The sequence below is a fragment of the Lynx rufus genome, unplaced genomic scaffold (genome assembly GCF_022079265.1).
Source record: "Lynx rufus isolate CCGP_SWC_20201006 ecotype Redwood Valley unplaced genomic scaffold, mLynRuf1.p SCAF_10, whole genome shotgun sequence".
In the NCBI taxonomy this organism is placed as follows: Eukaryota; Metazoa; Chordata; class Mammalia; order Carnivora; family Felidae; genus Lynx; species Lynx rufus.
The window spans coordinates 56,879,713-56,898,571 of record NW_025814824.1 but is presented as its reverse complement, the minus strand read 5'-3'; the positions used below and the strand labels follow the sequence as shown (position 1 = coordinate 56,898,571).

Below are 18,859 nucleotides of genomic sequence, written 5' to 3'. Positions count from 1 at the left end.
TATTCAGATGGACCAAATGTAATTACTAGCATCCTTAAAATTGGAAGAGGGAGGCAGAAGAGTGATGTGATAAGAACTTGACTTGCCTTGGCTAGCTTTGAAGATGAAGAGGGCCAGTAGCCCCTGAATGTGGGCAGCCTCTAGAAAGTGGAAAAAGACAAGGAATGGATCTCAGTGCCTACAGAAAGGATTGCAGCCCTGCCAACCTTGATTTCAGCTCAGTGGGACATGTCAGACTTCTGACAATTTGTTGTTTTGTGTTAATTTGTTATGGCAGCAGTAGAAAAATGGATAAATATAAACAGGCAATTATAGAAGAAATCCAGATGGCTACTAAACATGTGAAAAAGCATTTGTTTTTGTGGTCCTGGGAACGGATGAACTCACCTAGGGAGAGAAAGAGCAGAGGGCTGAGAAGAAATGGTTCGACGTGTAGAGAACTTAGGGATCAAATGGGTGAAGAAGGGGACTTATACCCAGGACCAAGAACAGCTGCCTGGACTCAGACTAATTGTGTCCATGTGAATAGATGTATTTTTTTTCTGTTCATTCGATGTGAAGTTTTTCTCAAGGGCAACATTGGACTGTGTTCCCCTGGTCTCCTTACAGGCTTACCCTGTAGAACAGGGATGTGTGGATTCCAGGATGATCGTCTGTTAAGGGCTTGAGAAGTTAAGCCTACAAAATCCTGATGGAATATAGCTATAGTAGAAGTTAATAGGGAACTGACATTCCCAGTCTGCCAAACTCCAAAGACGACATGAGTGGAATTTATCTAGTTCACCTAGTTTATTAGGATTTCCTCTGTCTCCCTACCCCACAACTGGTTTGGCTTTAGGTCTTGTGGTATTGGGTGCCAGTGCTACCAGCCTTTCCTTTGCTTATTGGATTTGGTGGGCAGGGGCCATGGGTACCTAGAAACTTGGCTAACATTCTTGGGAGACCCCTCGTAAGGGGAACCTGAGGTGTGGGGGAGGAGAGATGCTTTTCCATATGGGCCCAGGGGCAGTGCTTAGATTGTTGAGGGGTCAAGATGTCACCAGCTTCCAGCCCTGCCCCTTGATGAATTTGGGGACCTGCTGCCTTAGAGTGAAGCTGCTGAGGGAGAGCAGCAGTGTGTTGAGAGCTCTGGTCCTTGTGCTGAGATCTTTGGGAAAGTCTGCTTAAAGAGGCTTCCTTTACTCTTCCAACCTGGGCTGGGTGGCTCTTCCCCATAACTGTGGATGACTCCAGTCTTACATCCCCTCCTCTGTGGTCTCCTGCTTTGGGTTTCCTGGGGCTCTCTCTCTTCTTGGCTGAAGATAGGGCTGAAGTCTTGTTTCTTTTGCCTGAGGCTGGGACCTTAGGGTTTGAGGGCTCGCCCAGGCCTGGGCAGTTCTCACCAGCCTCCATGAGAATACGTGGCTCTTGGGATGAGATCTGGGCCACCATCTTCACTTTCATTCTTTCTTCTCTCTGAGACCCTTGTTCTGCCCTGCTAGACTCTTGTGGCTGAGGCTGGGAAGAAGAGTGGGAGTGGTAACAATGGGAGACCTGAATAGGTTGAGTTACTGTGCTCTGAACTTTTGGGGGATGACAGCTTGAAGAGTGGGGGCACAAATTAGAGGGATGAATCTGCTGTGGGGGACAGGAAGAGAGTCTCCAGGTGCCTAGAGTTGTGGAGCTTAGGGCAATGGAGCTGCCAGATGAATGACTTGGGTCAGGGGATCTGAAAACAGGGCTTTGCTGTAGTTTTTTCAGCCTGAGTTCCAACTCTCTACTCCAGTGCCAGGGCTGGATCCCAGAGTGGGTGGGCACCTCTGGGACAGCCCCTCCCTGCAAGGATGGAGTTTCTACTTTAGCCCCTGGGAAGAGCTCTTTCTTAGGTAGATCAAGCTGGTTGGGCTCAGTTTTCAGAGTTTTACCTAAGGTGGAAGGCCAGGGTATTGGCTCTAGGGGATCCACTGCTGGAGGGTTGGACCCCTGGGGGATACCTCTTGGTTGCACATTCTTCCACACAAACTCAAGGTCAGTATGTAGATCTGGTAGAGGAGCAGAGACTGAGTTGGTGGTGGGGGCTGGGAGCTCCGTGGCCCAGCAGTTGTGTCTCTGCTCCACAGCTTCCCCTTTAGGCTTACAGGTACATTGGTCTCCAGTAGGCTCACTTATGGGAGACTTTGACATAGAGTTTGGAGGTGGGCTGGGAATCCACAGTGGGGACACAGGAATACAACAGATCTTTTTCTGCTCCTTATCCTCCACAATAGGCTCAGAGTCAGACAGGGCTCCCAAGGATCTGACTCCATGTGGGTCTTGAGGTAAGCTGCGAGCCGGGATCTCAGAGGTCCAGGAGTTCTTTCCCCTTTTTATGTCCCCACATGTAGCCTCAGAATCAAACAGGACCCCCATGGGGCTACCTCTGAGGGGCTCCATTGTAAGAGCTGGAGGTGAGCTGAGGGCCAGAGATGGGGGCTCAGAAGCCCAGGAATTCCTAGAATACTCAATGTCTTTCCATGCAGTTTCTGATCTAGTGAGGCCTCCCCTAGGATTGATTCTGTGGAGTTCTAGAATGGGAGCTAGAGATGGGCTATGGGCAGGGTCTGGGGACTCAGAGGTCCAGAGGTTCTTTCTTTGTCCCTTGGTCTCCCACATGGCTTTGTACTCAGACAAGACTCCTTGGGGACTCAGAGAGGATGAGGGAAGACTGGGAGAAGAAACTGGGTCTGCAGAGATCCAAAGATGTTCTCTACTCTGCCTGTCCTGCCATGGATTGTGAGATCTTGGTGGGACACATGCAGGACTAGTTGCATAGAGCTCTGGGTTGAGGTCCAAGGCTGGAGACTTAAAGGCCCAAACGTTTCCTGAATCTTGTCTGTGTCCTCCCTGGAGCTTATATCCAGATGGATCACTCAGAGAACTGCCTCCCTGGAGTTCTAGCAGAGGATCTAGGGGATGACAGGGGCATGGCATTGGAGACCTAGAGGTCTGAGAACTCTCTCTCTGACTTATGGTTCCCCAGAAGTCCTTAGGTGCAGAAAGTCCTTCAGGGATGACTTTCTGGAATTCTGACAGAGAATCTGGGGGTTGGCAGGGAGCTGGCATTGGAGGCTCAAAGGCTTGAGGACTCTGTCTATGTCCTATGGTTCTCCACTGAGTCTTAGATCCAGGTGGAACTCCCAGGGGGCTAGTTCCTTGAGGCTCTGTCATGGGGTCTACAGATTGGCAAGGGACCAGGATTGAAGGCTCAGAGATCTGAGGATACTGTCTTTGCCTTGTAGTTTCCCAGAGGGCCTTAGATCCAGGCAGCTCTTCTGTAGGGCCGACTTCTTGAAGTTCTGGCAGGGAGGCTGGAGTTGGGCTGGGAGCTGGCATTGCTGGCACAGAGGCTTTGGGAGCCTCATTTTGCCCCATAGTCCTCCATGGGGCCTCAAATCTTGTCAGGACTGCCAGAAGGCTAGAAGGATATAGCAGAGAGGCAGAGAGTGAATCTAGAATGTGTTGTTGGAGGCTGGGATCCCGTGGCATACTCCACCAGACCTCAGATGGTGGGGAAAGCTTGGAGGGTCTGGTTCTTTGGAGTTTAGGCTGTAGGTGCAGAGCTTGATCCTCAGAGACCCAAGGGACCTCACTCTGCTGCATAAGCCACTGTGGATATGCCTTAGCACCAGATAGGACTCCCTTGTGGTCCATGGGAAAGGACTTAAGATGGAGTGGTGATGATGGGACAGAAGGGGATGATAGAGGAGGAAGTTGCTGAGGATCGAGGGCCATCCCTTCCAGATCTTCTCTAGTATGGATTTCATGAGTAGGTGGCTGAGTTGGGGAGCAGTACTGGGGAAGCAGCAGGTTGGACCTAGTCAGGAAGGCAAGCTGGTTGAAGAAAACAGAAGGGCCAATAGACAACTTTAGGGGAGAGGGGCCACCTGAGCTCAGGAAGATGGCCTCCAACGACTCACTGTGCAGAGAGGGGAGACCCCAGAAGAGCTGGCTTTTTCTCTGATGTAGATAACTTCCTGTTGCTGTTTTGTGCCTCACAGGCAAGTTGGTCAGGATCTGAAATGTGGGGAAGGATCTAGAAGGGCTTGGGGTCTGTGTATGTACTTGCTTTGGTGCCTCTGAGGCTTTGTGGAGGCCCTGAGAACTGCGGGATTGTTGACATGGGACTGTGGTGGCTTGCCCTCCAATGGGAGCTTCTTTGGGAAAAGAACATGGCTTCAGTGGATCCAGAGATGCGTCCTCTTCTTCCTCCTCTGACTTCTGCTTCCACAGATGATCAAGCAGAAGTGGTAGGCTCTGAGGAGTGGAGAAAGATACTTCAGGCATGAAGCCTTTTCAGAGACACAAGGCTCTGGCTTCAGGCATGAAGCCCTCAATCTCTGTTCCACATCCAGAGGGAAGTTACTTGGCCCCACATCTGTGGTCAGTAGTCACTTACCTATCTGGTGTTAATGGCCATTACCTAGCCTTTATTTGGAGATCAGCATTCCCTTACATAACTGTACATCTAGGGTCAGTAATCACCCACCTGGCTTCAAATCTGGTGTTAATAATGGTCATTCATCCAGCCTCACATTTAAGGCTTATAGTCAGTCAGTCATTCACTTGTGCTTACATCCATGTCAATGATTTTTCACCTGAACTCACATGTGGTGTCAAGAGTCATTCACCCAGCTGCACATCCATGTCACCCACCTTGCCTTGCATCATGTCTCCAGAGTACCACAGTTGAAACTGTCGCCACCTCCCAAGCTGCCACCATCTCTGGATCTGCCAAATCATGAATAAGAATAGTGTCACCAGATTCCCTGGGCTCTGGAGGCAGTTGCTGCCACAGTGTCTACAGGCCAGGGCATGGGTCAACTGGCCCCAGAGAAGCTCCATGTCCCCTTCAGCCCCAAGCAGGCCTTCTGTCCACCATTCCATTTTCCTCCACCTAGTGGCAGTTTACCCTGAGGTCATCACTGCATCACAGAACAAAGAACTCCCATCCCCCCCCATGCCTAACAGCATTTTCCCTGAATTTAGAGCCAAAAAATTGCCTCTACCAGGCAACTAGTACTTTGTGACAGTGAAACCTGAGTGATTCCTTTTTGTCTTGATTTCCAGTGCCAGAATTATGCTTCAGGCCTTGTCATTAGGACATGGATTCTAACATCAAACTGCCTTATTCAAATCCTGGTTCTGCCACTTCCTATTTGTGAAATCTCAAACTATTTAATCTTCTAGTGCCTCAGTTTCCTCACCTGTAAAATGGGGATGATATTCCTTACCACATAGGGTTGTTTTGAAGGTTAAATGAATAAATTCATATGATTAGGATAGTACATAGTATATGTTATATTAAAATTTATTTCTTTTAAGGTTTCTGATTACAAGCCATGTTCTATCTTTAATATATCAAGTCTGTCCTCCCTGCTCCCCCTCCACTCTTACTCTCATGTCAGCTATGAACTGTCTTATTTGACTTTAGGTTGTTTGAGATCTTTTTGGCAAGCATTTATGTTAAGGATGCCAGATCAAATGCTCTTGACCATTTTTCTTCATTTGCCCCTCTTTCTCTTAAAGCCAGTACTGTGTTCCATGTCAGCTCTTTCTTTTATTTTTTTACTTTTATTTAAAAAATTAAGTTTATTTATTTTGAAGGAGAAAGGAAGCAGGGGAAGGGCAGAGAGAGAGAGAGAGAGGGAGAGAGAATCCCAAGCAAATTACACACTGTCAGCACAGAGCCCAATGGCAGAGCTTGATTTCATGAACTGTGAGATCATGACCTGAGCTGAAATCAAGAGTCGGGTGTTTAACTGACTGTGCTACCAGGTACCCCACACATCATTTCTTTCTTTTAAGGCCAAACTTTAATCTCTGCCATCTCAGTACAATTTAATGCCTCTCTTCTCATCCCACCCCCATCAAAGGCCAGCTTAGTCTGGAAGAAAGAGTGCGGAGCTGAAATTAAAGAGATGGGTTCTCTAAGATAATGTCACTGATAGGCTATGTGATTTTGGGCAAGAAAGATTTCTCCCATAGGTATCATGAGTTGGACTAGATTCATTCATTCATTCAACATGTATTTAATGAGTGCTTACTATAGATCAGGTATTGTGCTCAGTTTTGAGGAGGTAGAAATAGGACAGAGTCTGCACTAAAGTAGGTCCCATTTCAGTGTGTGCATGTGTGTGTATGGCAAACAGTCAACTAATAGACAATTAAAATAGAAATATGCACAGAGTACTATGGGGGCAGAGGAGGATATCTAATCAGCCTGGAGAAGGAGGTTGCTTGTCAGAGGCTGCTTCCCAGAAGAGGTGATTAATAACTTGGTTTGAGGAACCAAGAAAATGAAAGTATATGGAACAAGAGGAGGACAATTCAAGCAGGAGGAACAGCTTGTGTAAAGGTGCTAGGTCAGGTAAAGCATGTATCATTAGGGAAATTGAAGGTATTCCAATGTGTGGAGGTTGGGGAAGCAGTAAGAGATGGACCTGGAAAGATAAATAAGATCATAAAGGGGCCTCAATATCAGTCTGAAAAACAAATTTATCCTGAAGATGATGGGAAATCATTGAAAAGATTTGAGCAGGAAAGTGACAAGATCAAGTGTGTGTCTTGGAAAGAATACTGACTCTAGTGAGGGCAAAGAGATTAAGGCAAGAGATTAGTTAGGGAACTTATGCTTTAGTATAGGCAAAACATATGATGAGGTCTAAATCAAGGCAGTGAAGGTAAGAATGGAGTATAATGAATTCAAGTAGAATTCCAAAGATATAATTGATTAGACGTCATTACCAATGGGATGGGGTGGAGGAGAGTGGGAGTTGAGAATGACTCTAGGTTTCTAACTTGGGAAACTGAATGTGTATGTTAGTGCCATTTTACTGTGGTAGAGAACACAGACCTTGGAACCAATTTAGGGCTGGGTGGGGAGAGGGTGATAGACTCCATTTAGATATTTGACTGTGGCAAGAAAAAAACTAGGCAGGAGGCAACTAGATACATAGATCTGAAGTTTGGAAGAGCAGTCCATGGTGAAGATGTAAAATTTGATAGCAGCATATAAGTAGCAGCCGAAACAATTAAAGGGCTTAAAAATGACCTACTGATATGTAACATTTGGCTCACTGTGGCCAGCATTAAAAACTGGAGTAGTCAACGCTGTAAAACAAGTTGATTGTACATAATAATCAATATTTCAAGTTTAAAATATGATAGCATTAGACTCTCATTTCCACAAAGTAAAGGCCATTTAGAGGTAAGTAACAGTGGCTTCCCTTGGAATGTATGTCTGCTTTTCAATGCACCATGGTTCTTACCATGTTCTTATTGTTAATGCCAAGACTAAGGGCTAGTTGCTGTTTTTTCATTGTGCCTATGATTTTGTTTTCTTACATTTGTCCATTTTTACTCATTTGTATTACCTGCCTGGTATTTGAGTTTGCTACCCCTGGATGAAGAAGGTAAGTTGAGTCCTAATGGGAAACAGAGAAAGCAATATTAAATACTTATTCTGTGTTAGCTAATTTACATATATGGCAGGATAGTTTACCAAGTTATTAATTGTTGTCTCCTTGCTCCTTTGCCAAAGGAGACATCCTGTAGTATAAAAAGGTAACTTTGCTCACCTGTCTTGCAAGAATTCTAGGTTTCTTTCCCATGGAATTGGTAATATGTTTTCTAGACCCAAACCAAAGTTTCAAGACACCTAGTCTACAACCTTATCCAAGCTCTTGTGTGGGAAGGGAATTTAATTTAGCTGAGTGTTCTTGAGAAGAAGATGGAGGATGATTGAAAGGAGGAATTGCCCAAGGATAGAAGTGTATTCAGGAATTGAGAAAAGAGATGTAGTGATGGGTTCCATGAGTGACAGGATCTATATAGAAGTCCACTAGGAGGCAGCAGGACTTCTGATGGGGAAACTTGATTTAATGGTTAGGGCACTAAACATCTAGCATATGGTCTTGGGAACTGCAGCAAAAGATGCTAGTTTGCATACCTGGCAGAGACGCTGTGGAGCCACCCTGCCTCTGAATCGTCATATGGGTTTATACAATGCACATCCACGTGGCAACCAGGACAGAATCAGGACCCAAGTTTCTTTTCTAAGTGGGTTTTTTTTTTTTTTTTGAGGGGGATTATTTTCTTAGTCACTGTATGCCATACTAAAGAGGAAAAAAGCCCCCCCATCATGATTTAATATTGGATGTCTTCCGACTCCAGTAAATGAGATTTTTGAACCAGATTTAACTTTGAAAAATTAAGTAACGTGATGTTCCCTGCTCTTCAATGTTGTGGAACTAATTTATACTCTGACATTTACTACTCCATTTAATCTTTACAACTCTTTGAAGTAGGTATTGTTATCTTTTTTCACATAAACAAACTGAGGCACAGAGAGGTTAATATATATTAACTATATAATATACATAGATAAATTAACTAATAAATATACATAGAGCCCAAGTTTGAGAACTCTGGGGAATCATGTGGATATTAGTGACAGAAAATAAAATGCAATGGGAATTATATTGACTCATAACTGAACCATCCAGGATTAGGGCTGGCCAGCTTTAGGTAGTAGGGTTGATGCAGGGACTCAATGCAATGCTATCAGCATTCAGTTTCCACTTCTTGGCTCTCTCTCTGTCTTCTGTGCTGACTTTATTCTTCAGTTTTGTGTCATAGCAGGTTCAAGTGAAGCTGACAATGTGTGGTGTTGTTCTGACAACATTGTGCCTGTGGGTTCCAGTTGGTCATGTATCCATCCCCAAACTACTCACTGAACTGCTCACGGGAACAGAATGCTTCTTCTGACAGGTTGGAGTCACACTCTACCTGCACATGGACTGAGACTGAAGAAGCAGGGATGTGGTAGTTCCTACAAAGGAAACAAACATACTGTTTTCAGAAAAGTGTGTGCATGCTGGTATTATAACAAAATAAAACAGATGTCCACTAGAGCCCTCTCTAACTTTCCCATACTGTTTTCTGGCTCAGTTATGCCATTATCACTTTAGGATCTAAGGCTTGAATTGAAGTGTGAATGCAGATCCTTTGAAGATTGGAGAAGGGGCGGGATGGAGCCCAGGTAAGATCTTGAGGAGGAGGAATCTACTGGAGACCCAAACATCTGTGTTGATAGATGATTTAATGACTCTCAATTCCTAGCCCTTTTCACCTTAGAGTTATTTACCTCTGCTCTAATCCACCTCTGACCATATCTGAAGCCTCATCATTAGGAACTGTTCTGCCTTCTGAAATAGTTTGCCATCCCTCTGACTTCAAACTCTAGATTTGTCCTAAAGCTGCCAATTCTGCAACCTTGTCAGGACATCCATTCATCTTTCTCCTAGTCCATCAACAACCTCTTGCCTTCATTTCCTCCCTCTCTGTGATAGACTTCATGGTCCATCACTTAATCATATCCTAAATGCTTCTCAGTTCTTCCTTTCATTGTTTTTACTGGTCAAAATCCCAATTCTGGGGCGCCTGGGTGGCGCAGTCGGTTAAGCGTCCGACTTCAGCCAGGTCACGATCTCGCGGTCCGTGAGTTCGAGCCCCGCGTCAGGCTCTGGGCTGATGGCTCGGAGCCTGGAGCCTGTTTCCGATTCTGTGTCTCCCTCTCTCTCTGCCCCTCCCCCGTTCATGCTCTGTCTCTCTCTGTCCTAAAAATAAAAACAAAACAAAACAAAAAAAAAAACAAAAAAAAAAATCCCAATTCTGCCTCTGCCAGACCTGCCCCTTAGGAAGGAGTTTAGCCCTATTAGATAAAATCATACATGTGAGTAAGTTGGTGTCACTATAAATTCATGGTCTACAACTAATGGTCAGCTCCACTATCACTTGAAAAGCATTTATTTATTTATGCCTTCCATTTATTAAGTGCCTAATGTGCACTAGGTATTTTTCTAAGTACTTGAGATACATCAGTAATCAAAACAGGCAAAACTCCCTGCTCATGGATCTTACTTCATTTATTCCTTAAAAACTCTCCTGTCCTACTCAAAATCAATTCAAACTTTCTTCATCTGCTCTTGTCCAGGCTCCTAGCACATGTGCCAGACCTCCACTTTTCAAAGAAACCAGAGGCCATCATATGGGAACTTTCATCATTAAAAACTGTTGGATTTGATCTCCTCCCTTCCTGCTACAGTGAAAGGTGTCCCTCTGGGGACATTCTCCGAAGCTAGGATGGGTGTCCTTATCCTCCCCTTTCCCACTACCACTTTCCACACTAGATTGTAACTTGTGTTTTAATTATCTGAGGGCAGAGACCTTGTCTATCCAGCCCACTGCTTTAACCCCAGCATCTGCATTTGGTTAGATTTCAGTACTTAGAATGAGCAATGGGTGGGATTTCTTGGAGAGGCACCCCTGCTATGACCTCCTCCAGAGCTTCAGAATTCTTTTCTTAGGCTTCCTAGTGGCCACCGCTTGAGGCATCACTTCTGGGCACTGAAGTCAACTTCCCTGGCTTCCTTGACATGTGGGCTGGGCAGTTAAGCTCACAGCTCAGATTGGGGGAGGGGGGGCTTTTCCAAACACCTAGGGTGAGGCCTCTGGGTGGGGAGGCTGTGCCAGGGACACCCACTCTCTCCCTCCGCCACGGAGACTGAGGAGACTGAGCATGGATTTCTCCTTTACTGCCTTAACTCACCAGTTGTTCTCTTCCTTTCCCTCTGCCTCCCTCTCTCTTCCCCTCCCCTTCTCCCCTCCTCCTCCACATGGATGTCTCTCATTAAGGGCCCTGCCAGCAGCTCAGCCCTACTTGCTGCATGGACACAGTTTTGTCCAGTGTCCCTGATAGGCCCGGTATCCTGAAAATGTCTGGATTGGTCAGAAGACAGTGGGACCTCATGGAGCCACTCCTTCAGGAGGGGTCAGTTTCTCAGACTCTCCTTTCTTCAAACTCATCTATAGGAGGAATGATGTCCATGGTCCCTGCCACCAGGAAGTTGTTTCTGAGGAGATGAAAGGAACTGTGAGGCTGAGGGGCGCCAGTGGGAATGGTGGGAGGAAGCTCAGCACAGGCCCATTACAGCAGTGTCTGTGGGCTGAGGTGGGGCTGACTCCCGAGGGGCAGAGGCCCACCCTGCTGAGGCCTCTAGTAGATAGGCCAGACCTAAGGGTTTTATTTTTTAATTTTTAATTTATTTTTCAAATTTTTATTTAAATTCTAGTTAATGTACAATGCAATATTGGTTTCAGGAGTAGAATTCAGTGATTAATCACTTACGTACAACACTCTGTGTTCATCATAACAAGTACCCTCCTCAATACCCATCAACCGTCTAGCCAATCTCTCACCAACTTACCTCCATCAACCCTTAGGTCTCTATTGTTAAGAGTCTCTTGGGGCCCGGGGTGGCTCAGGACAGGAAAGGACTCTTGATTTCAGCTCAGGTCATAATCTCACAGTGGTGGGGGAGCCTGCGTGGGGCTCCACAACAAGCACGGAGACTGCTTCGGATTCTCTCTCTCCCCTCTCTGCCTCTCCCCTGGTTGTGCTCTCTCTTTCTCACAAAACAAATATTTAAAAAAAGTCTATTGCTGTTTGTTTCCCTCCTTCTCTTTATTTCCCCTCCCATATGTTCATCTATTTTGTTTCTTACATTCCACATATGAGTGAAATCATAAGGTATTTGTCTCTGACTTACTTTGCTTAGCATAATACACTCTAACTCCATCCACATTGTTGCAAGGCAAGGCATTTCCATTCTTTTGATGGTTAAATAATATTTCACTGTATAATATATACCACATCTTCTTTATCCATTCATCAGTTGGTGGACATTTGGGCTGTCTCCAAAGTTTGGCTATTATTGATAATGCTGCTATAAACATTGGGTGCATGTGCCCCTTCTAATCTGTACTTTTGTATCCTTTGGTTAGTAAATACTTAGTAGTGCAATTGCTGGATCATAGGGTAGTTCTATTTGTAACTTCTTGAGGAACCTCCATACTGTTTTCCAGAGTGGCTGCACCAGTTTGCATTCCCACCAACAGTGCAGGAGGGTTCCCCTTTCTCCACATCTGCAGCAACACCTGTTGTTTCTTGTATTGTTAATTTCAGCTATTCTGACAGGTGTGAGGTGGTATCTCATGGTTTTGATTTGTAGCTCCCTGATGATGAGTGATGAGCATGTTTTCATGTGTCTGGTAGCCATCTGGATATCTTCCTTGGAAAAGTATCTATTCATGCCTTCTGCCCATTTCTTCACTGGATTATTTGTGTTTTGGGTGTTGAGTTTGAGAAGTTCTTTATAGGTTTTGGACACTAACCCTTTATCCAACATGTCATTTGCAAATGTCTTCTCCGGTTCCATAGGCTGCCTTTTAGTTTTGTTGATTGTTTCTTTTGCTGTAGAGAAGCTTTTTATCTTAATGAGGTCCCAGTAGTTCATTTTTGCTTTTTTTCCCATGCCTTTAGTGATGTGAATAGTAAGAACTTGCTCTGGCCCAGGTCAAAGAGGTCAATGCCTGTGTTCTCCTCTAGGATGTTGATAGTTTCCTGTCTCACATTTAGGTCTTTCATCCATTTTGAATTTATTTTTGTGTATGGTATAAGAATGTGATCCAGTTTCATACTTATGCATGTTGCCATTCAGTTTTCCCAAAACCATTTCTTGAAGAGACTATCTTTTTTCCATTGGATATTCTTTCTTGCTTTGTCGAAGATGAGTTGACCATATAGTTGTGGGTCCATCACTGGGTTTTCCATTCTGTTCCATTGATCGATGTATCTGTTTTTGGGCCAGTACCACACTGTCTTGAAGACTACAGCTTTATAATATAGTTTGAAATCCAGAATCTTGATGCCTCCAGTTTTGTGTTTCTTTTTCAGGATTGCTTAGGCTGTATGGGGGTCTTTTGTGGTTCCATACAAATTTTAGGATTGTTTGTTCTAGCTCTGTGAAAAATGCTGGTGGTATTTTGATGGGGGTTGAATTAAATGTATAGATTGCTTTGGGTAGTATATACATTTTAGCAATCTTTTCTTCCAATCCATGAGCATGGAATGCTTTTCCATTTCTTTGTGTCCTCTTCAATCTTTCATAAGTGTTCCATAGTTTTCACAGTCCAGATCTTTTACCTCTTTAGTTAGGTTTATTCCTACATATCTTTTTTTTTTTTTTTTTTTTTTTGAGAGAGAGAGAGAGAAAGCGGAGGGAGAGGAGAAGGAGGAGAGAAAGAGATTCCCAAGCAGGCTCCATGAATCCCAACAGGGGGCTCAATCCCAGGATCCTAGGATCCTGACCTGAGCAGAAATGAGGAATTGGACACTCAACACACTAAACTACCCAGGCACCCTGGTATCTAATTGTTTTTGGTGGAATTGCAAATGGGATTCCTTGATCTCTGTTTCTGTTGCTTTGTGTATAGAAATGCAATGGATTTCTGTATGTTAATTTAATAGCCTGTGACTGCTGAATTCATGTATTAGTTCTAGCAGGGTTTTTTTTGTTTTTTGGTTTTTTTTGGTTTTTGGCTTTTGGTGGAGTCTTTTCAGGTTTTCTATATAGAGTATCATGTCGTCTTCAAACAGTGAAAGTTTGGTTTCTTCCTTGCTGATTTGGATTCCCTTTATTTCTTTTTGTTGTCTGATTACCGAGGCTAAGACTTCCAGTACTATGTTAAATAGTGATGGTGAGAGTAGGCATCCTTGTCTTGTTCCTGACTGCAGGGGAAAGGCTCTCAGTTTTTTCCCATTTGAATGATAGCTGTGGGGCTTTTGTATATAGCTTTTATGATGTTGAGGTATGTTCCATCAATCCCTACTTTGTTGAGGGTTTTTATCAAGAAAGGATGCTGTATTTTGTCAAATGCTTTTTCTGCATCTATTGACAGGATCATATGGTTCTTATCTTTTTTTAATGTGTATCATGTTGATTGATTTGCAAATACTGAACCAGCCCTGCAGCCCAGGAATAAATCCCACTGGATCGTGGTGAATAATTCTTTTAATGTATTATTGGATTCGGTTTGCTAGTATCTTGTTAAGAATTTTTGCATCCATGTTCATCAGGGTTATTGGCCTGTAATTGTCCTTTTTAGTGAGGTCTTTGGTTTTGGAATCAAGGTAATACTGGCCTCATAGAATGAATTTGGAAGTTTTCCTTCCATTTCTAAATTTTGTAACAATTTGAGAAGAATAGGTGTTAACTCTTCTTTAAATGTCTGATAGAATTCCCCTGGGAAGCCATCTGGACCTGGGCTTTTGTTTGTTGGGAGATTTTTGATTACTGTTTCAATGTCTTTGCTGGTTATTAGTCTGTTAATATTTTCTATTTCCCCCTGTTTCAGTTTTGGTAGTTTGCATGCTTCTAGGAATTTATCCATTTCTTCCAGATTGCCCAGTTTGTTGGTGTATAATTTTTCATAATATTCTCTTATAATTGTATTTCTGTGGTGTTGGTTGTGAACTCTTCTGTTTCATTTGTGATTTTACTTATTTGGGTCCTTTCTCTTTTCTTTTTGATAAGGCTGGCTGGGGTTGATCAATTTTGTTAATTCTTTCAAAGAACCAGCTCTTAGTTTCATTGATCTGCTCTTTTTTTTATTTTTATGTTTGTTTGTTTCTATAACATTTATTTCTGCTCTAGTCTATATTATTTGCTTTCTTCTGCTGGCTTTAGGTTTTATTTGCTGTTTCTTTTCTAAATCTTCCTTATCTGTAATTATGTTGTATTTGAGAACTTCCTTCTTCATGTAGGCCTATATTGCAAACACTTCCCTCTTAGGACTGCCTTTGCTACATCCCAAAGGTTTTGGACTGTCATATTTTCATTTTCATTTGCTTCCATGTCCTTTTTTATTTCTTTTTAAATTTCCTGGTTAACCCATTTCTTCTTCTTTTTTTAATGTTTATTTATTTTGGAGAGAGAGGGAAAGCACAAACTGTAGAGGGGCAGAGAGAGAGGGATACAGAGGATCCAAAGCAGACTCTGCACTGACAGCAGAGAGCCCAATGTATGCTCAAACTCAAAAACTATGAGATCATGACCTGAGCCGAAGTCAGATGCTTAACTGACTGAGCGATCCAGGCACCCCAAACCATTCATTCTTTAGTAGGATATCCTTTAACCTCCATGTATTTGTGGTCTTTCCAAATTTTTTCTTATGGTTGACTTCAAGTTTCATAGCGTTGTGGTCTGAAAATATGCATGGTATGATCTCGGTCTTTTTGTCTTTGTTTGTCTGGGAAACTGTCTCTTCATCTATTCTGAATGATAGCCTTGCTGGATGAAGAATTCTTGGCTGCATATTTTTCCCATTTAGCACATTGAATATATCCTGCCACTCCTTTCTGGCCTGCAAAGTTTCTGTGGATAGGTCTGCTGCAAACCTGATCTGTCTTCCCTTGTAGGTTAGGGACTTTTTTCCCTAGCTGCTTTCATGATTCTCTCCTTGCCTGAGTATTTTGTGAATTTGACTATGATATGCCTTGTTGATGGTTGGTTTTTGTTGAATCTAATGGGGATCCTCTGTGCTTTCTGGATTTTGATATCTGTGTCTTCCCCAGGTTAAAGAAGTTTTCCACTATGATATGCTCACATAACCCTTCTACCCCTTTTCTCTCTGATCATCTTCTAGGACCCATAGGATTCTGATGTTGTTCCTCTTTAATGAGTCATTGATTTCTCTAATTCTTGAATCGTGCTGTTTTGCCTTAGTCTCCCTCTTTTTTCTGTTTCATTATTCTTCATAAGTTTGTCCTCCATGTTGCTGATTCACTGCTCTGCCTCATCCATCCTTGCCACTTGTGGCATCCATTCGAGATTTTAGCTCAGTTACATTTTTTATTTCATCCTGACTAGCTTTTATCTCCACAGAAAGGTTTTCTAATCTATTTCAACTCCTGCTAGTATTCTTATTATCATGATTCTAAATTCCGGTTCAGACATCTTGCTTGTATCTGTGTTGGATTAAGTCCCTGGCTCTCATTTATTCCTTTTCTTCCTTTTGGGGTGAATTCCTTCATTTCATAATTTTGAAGGAAGAAAAGGAATTAATAAGGTAAACTTAAAATTGAAAAATTAAAAACAACACAAAAAAATCAAATAACGGATGCTATATCCTAAGTGTGTTCTGGCCTGGTTGTTGAGAGGAGCTTGATAGATTAGAGAAAAAAGGGAAAGATAAGAAAAGAAAAAACAAACAAAAAACCAGAAAATGTTTGAAAATTTTAAACTATGAATACAGTGAAATAGAATAAAATGAAATGATATAAATAAAAAATAGATTTTGAAAAATTTACCAAAATGTAAAAAATATAGTAGAAAAAATTTAAAGTATTTTTAAAAAAATTTTTAACATTTATTTTTTGAGAGACAGAGAAAGAGCATGAGCAGAGGAAGGGCAGAGAGAGAGAGAGGGAGTCACAAAATCCGAAGCAGGCTCCAGGCTCTGAGCTGTCAGCACAGAGCCTGATGTAGGGCTCAAACTCACAAGCTGTGAGATAATGACCTGAGCTGAAGTTGGACGCTAAACTGACTCAGCCACCCAGGTGCCCCAAAATTTAAAGTATTTTTAATAGAAATGGAGGATAAAAATAAATTTTTTCTCTTGCTGTATTTAAGAATAAGAACAGAAAAGAAAAAAAGAATTGAATAGATGGACCAGCAAACAGACTGTGCTCTCCCTGAGCAGCACTTGCACACCCCTCCTTTATCTCCGGCTTCCATCTACTCCCCGCTTTTACACTGTCCGTAACCAAGCCATCAGGTTACCAGGAGGTACCTCCCTCCTGAGTTCTACCTCAGGTGTGGCTGTGTTACCCAATCCCTCACTTCTGAGGGACTGCAGCTTTGACCTGTTCAGACTCTGGGGGAGGGAGCACTGAGCAATGCTCACTGAGCAATCGCCCGCTGGTGGCCTGCCCCCAGGAACGTTTGGGAGACTGTTCTGCTGCCGATGCCCAGAGACTGCGGCTGGGTGCCAACCCACCCCAGAAAAAGTTCACATGATCATTTAGTAGCAGCATTTTGGGGATTATGGAATCACAACACATCTGGCTCCAGGCCTCCCCCTTAACGTCCTTGTTCCAGCACCCAGCAAATGTGGTTGTTTTCTGGAGTTCACTGGGACCTTTGCCTGTGGGGAAGCCACACAGCGTCTACCAAATGTCCTCCCAGCAGAGGAACCGCCTCTCCGCATGTGACCCGAGGACCCCAAGGACCTTGCTCTCTGCTCCTGGGGATTCGCCCTTCTCATCAGAGCACTGCCAGGTATTCAGTTGTGGGGTTTCAGACTCTGCACTCCCCATTTATAGAATCTTAATGGAATTTAAACCCTCTCCTTTCTCCTTTCTCCCTTTTGTGTTCAGTCACTTGTGTACTCTTTCTTTTCCCTCCAGCTGATTTTGGGCAGGGGGGATGCTTTCCCATACTCTCCCTCTGTCTGTTTCCTCTCTCTGCAAGCAAAAACAGCTCCCTGCCCTTCACGGGTTTCTCCCCCAGTTCACCTCTCCGTGCTGCATACCTACTGAGTTCTCTGGTTCAGGTTGTGCAGATTGTTTTGTTAATCTTCAAATCAGTTTTCATATGTGCAGGATGGTTTCGTGTTGATCTGGCTGTATTTCAGGGATGAGAGGGGCAAAAAAACTTCCCTGCTGTTCTGCCATCTTGGTGCCTCCCCCTATACTGATTTCTAACTATGGAAGGTGAAGATTAAGCTTTCACAACCATCCCCGTTTTCCTTCTTCCAAACTCTTACAATATAATTTTTGGTTCGGGACACCTGGGTGGCTCAGTTGGTTAAGTGCCTGACTCTTGATTTCAGCTCAGGTATGATCTCACAGTTGGTGAGTTCAAGCCCAAGTGACAGCACAGAGCCTACTTGGGATTCTCTCCCTCCCCCGCTTAAGTGCACACACATTATCTCTCTCTCAAAAATAAATAAAAAAATAAACTAAAAAAAAAAAAGTAGGAACAATTCTTTTAAAAATAATTTTTTGGGCTGCCTGTGTGGTTCAGTTGGTTAAGCGTATGACTTTGGCTCAGGTCATGATCTCACTGTTCACGAGTTTGAGCCCTGCCTTGGGCTCTGTGCTGACAGCTCAGAGCCTGTAGCCTGCTTCAGGTTCTGTGTCTCCTTCTCTCTCTGCCTGCCCCCGCTCATACTCTGTCTCTCAAAAATAAATAAACATTGGGGCGCCTGGGTGGCTCAGTCGGTTAAGCGTCCGACTTCAGCTCAGGTCACAATCTCACGGTCCGTGAGTTCGAGCCCCGCGTCGGGCTCTGGGCTGATGATGGCCCAGAGCCTGGAGCCTGCTTCCGATTCTGTGTCTCCCTCTCTCTCTGACCCTCCCCCGTTCATGCTCTGCCTCTCTCTGTCTCAAAAAATAAATAAACATTAAAAATAAATAAATAAATAAATAAATAAATAAATAAATAAATAAACATTAAAAAATTTTTTTAAATACTTTTTGGTTAAATGTATTTATATTGTATAAATGTGTCAGTATTTATATTAAATAGACTATATAAATATTGCTTACCATTTTGTCAAATAGTATATTCTAATTATGTTTCCTTCTTTGTACATTTTTTTGTTTTCCTAGTACTCAATTTTCTCATTATCTGGTTTTATATATACCCATAGTCTCAAGCCTACTTACCACGTGGTCAAAAATCATCAATCATTTGCAATTCCTTGCCCCATGCCTCCTCCTCCCCCACTTTCTGGGTCTATTAAAGTTGGTGGGATGAATTGGCTTCCTTCCCCTGTCTTCTTCTCTAAGTGCTTAAATTCGTTGTTACTTCTGCTCTGCTAAGTCAGCTACCAGTCCTCCATTTCATTTCTGTCTGCCAGAAGCTTGTTTGGTACCTTGTATGTATTACCTCTCATTCTTGTCATCATCAATAGTTTATTTTCTTTTTCTTTTAGC

The 18,859-nt window shown here is 43.3% G+C and overlaps 1 protein-coding gene across 1 annotated transcript; it reads right to left on the bottom strand.

Moving 5' to 3' along the window:
• Positions 1 to 834: 834 nt before the first annotated feature.
• CUNH9orf131 (chromosome unknown C9orf131 homolog) lies at positions 835 to 4,366 on the bottom strand. The gene has a single exon (XM_047065853.1). The coding sequence runs from the start codon at positions 4,300 to 4,302 to the stop codon at positions 835 to 837; it is 3,468 nt and encodes a 1,155-aa protein (XP_046921809.1). The 5' UTR covers positions 4,303 to 4,366.
• Positions 4,367 to 18,859: the final 14,493 nt, after the last annotated feature.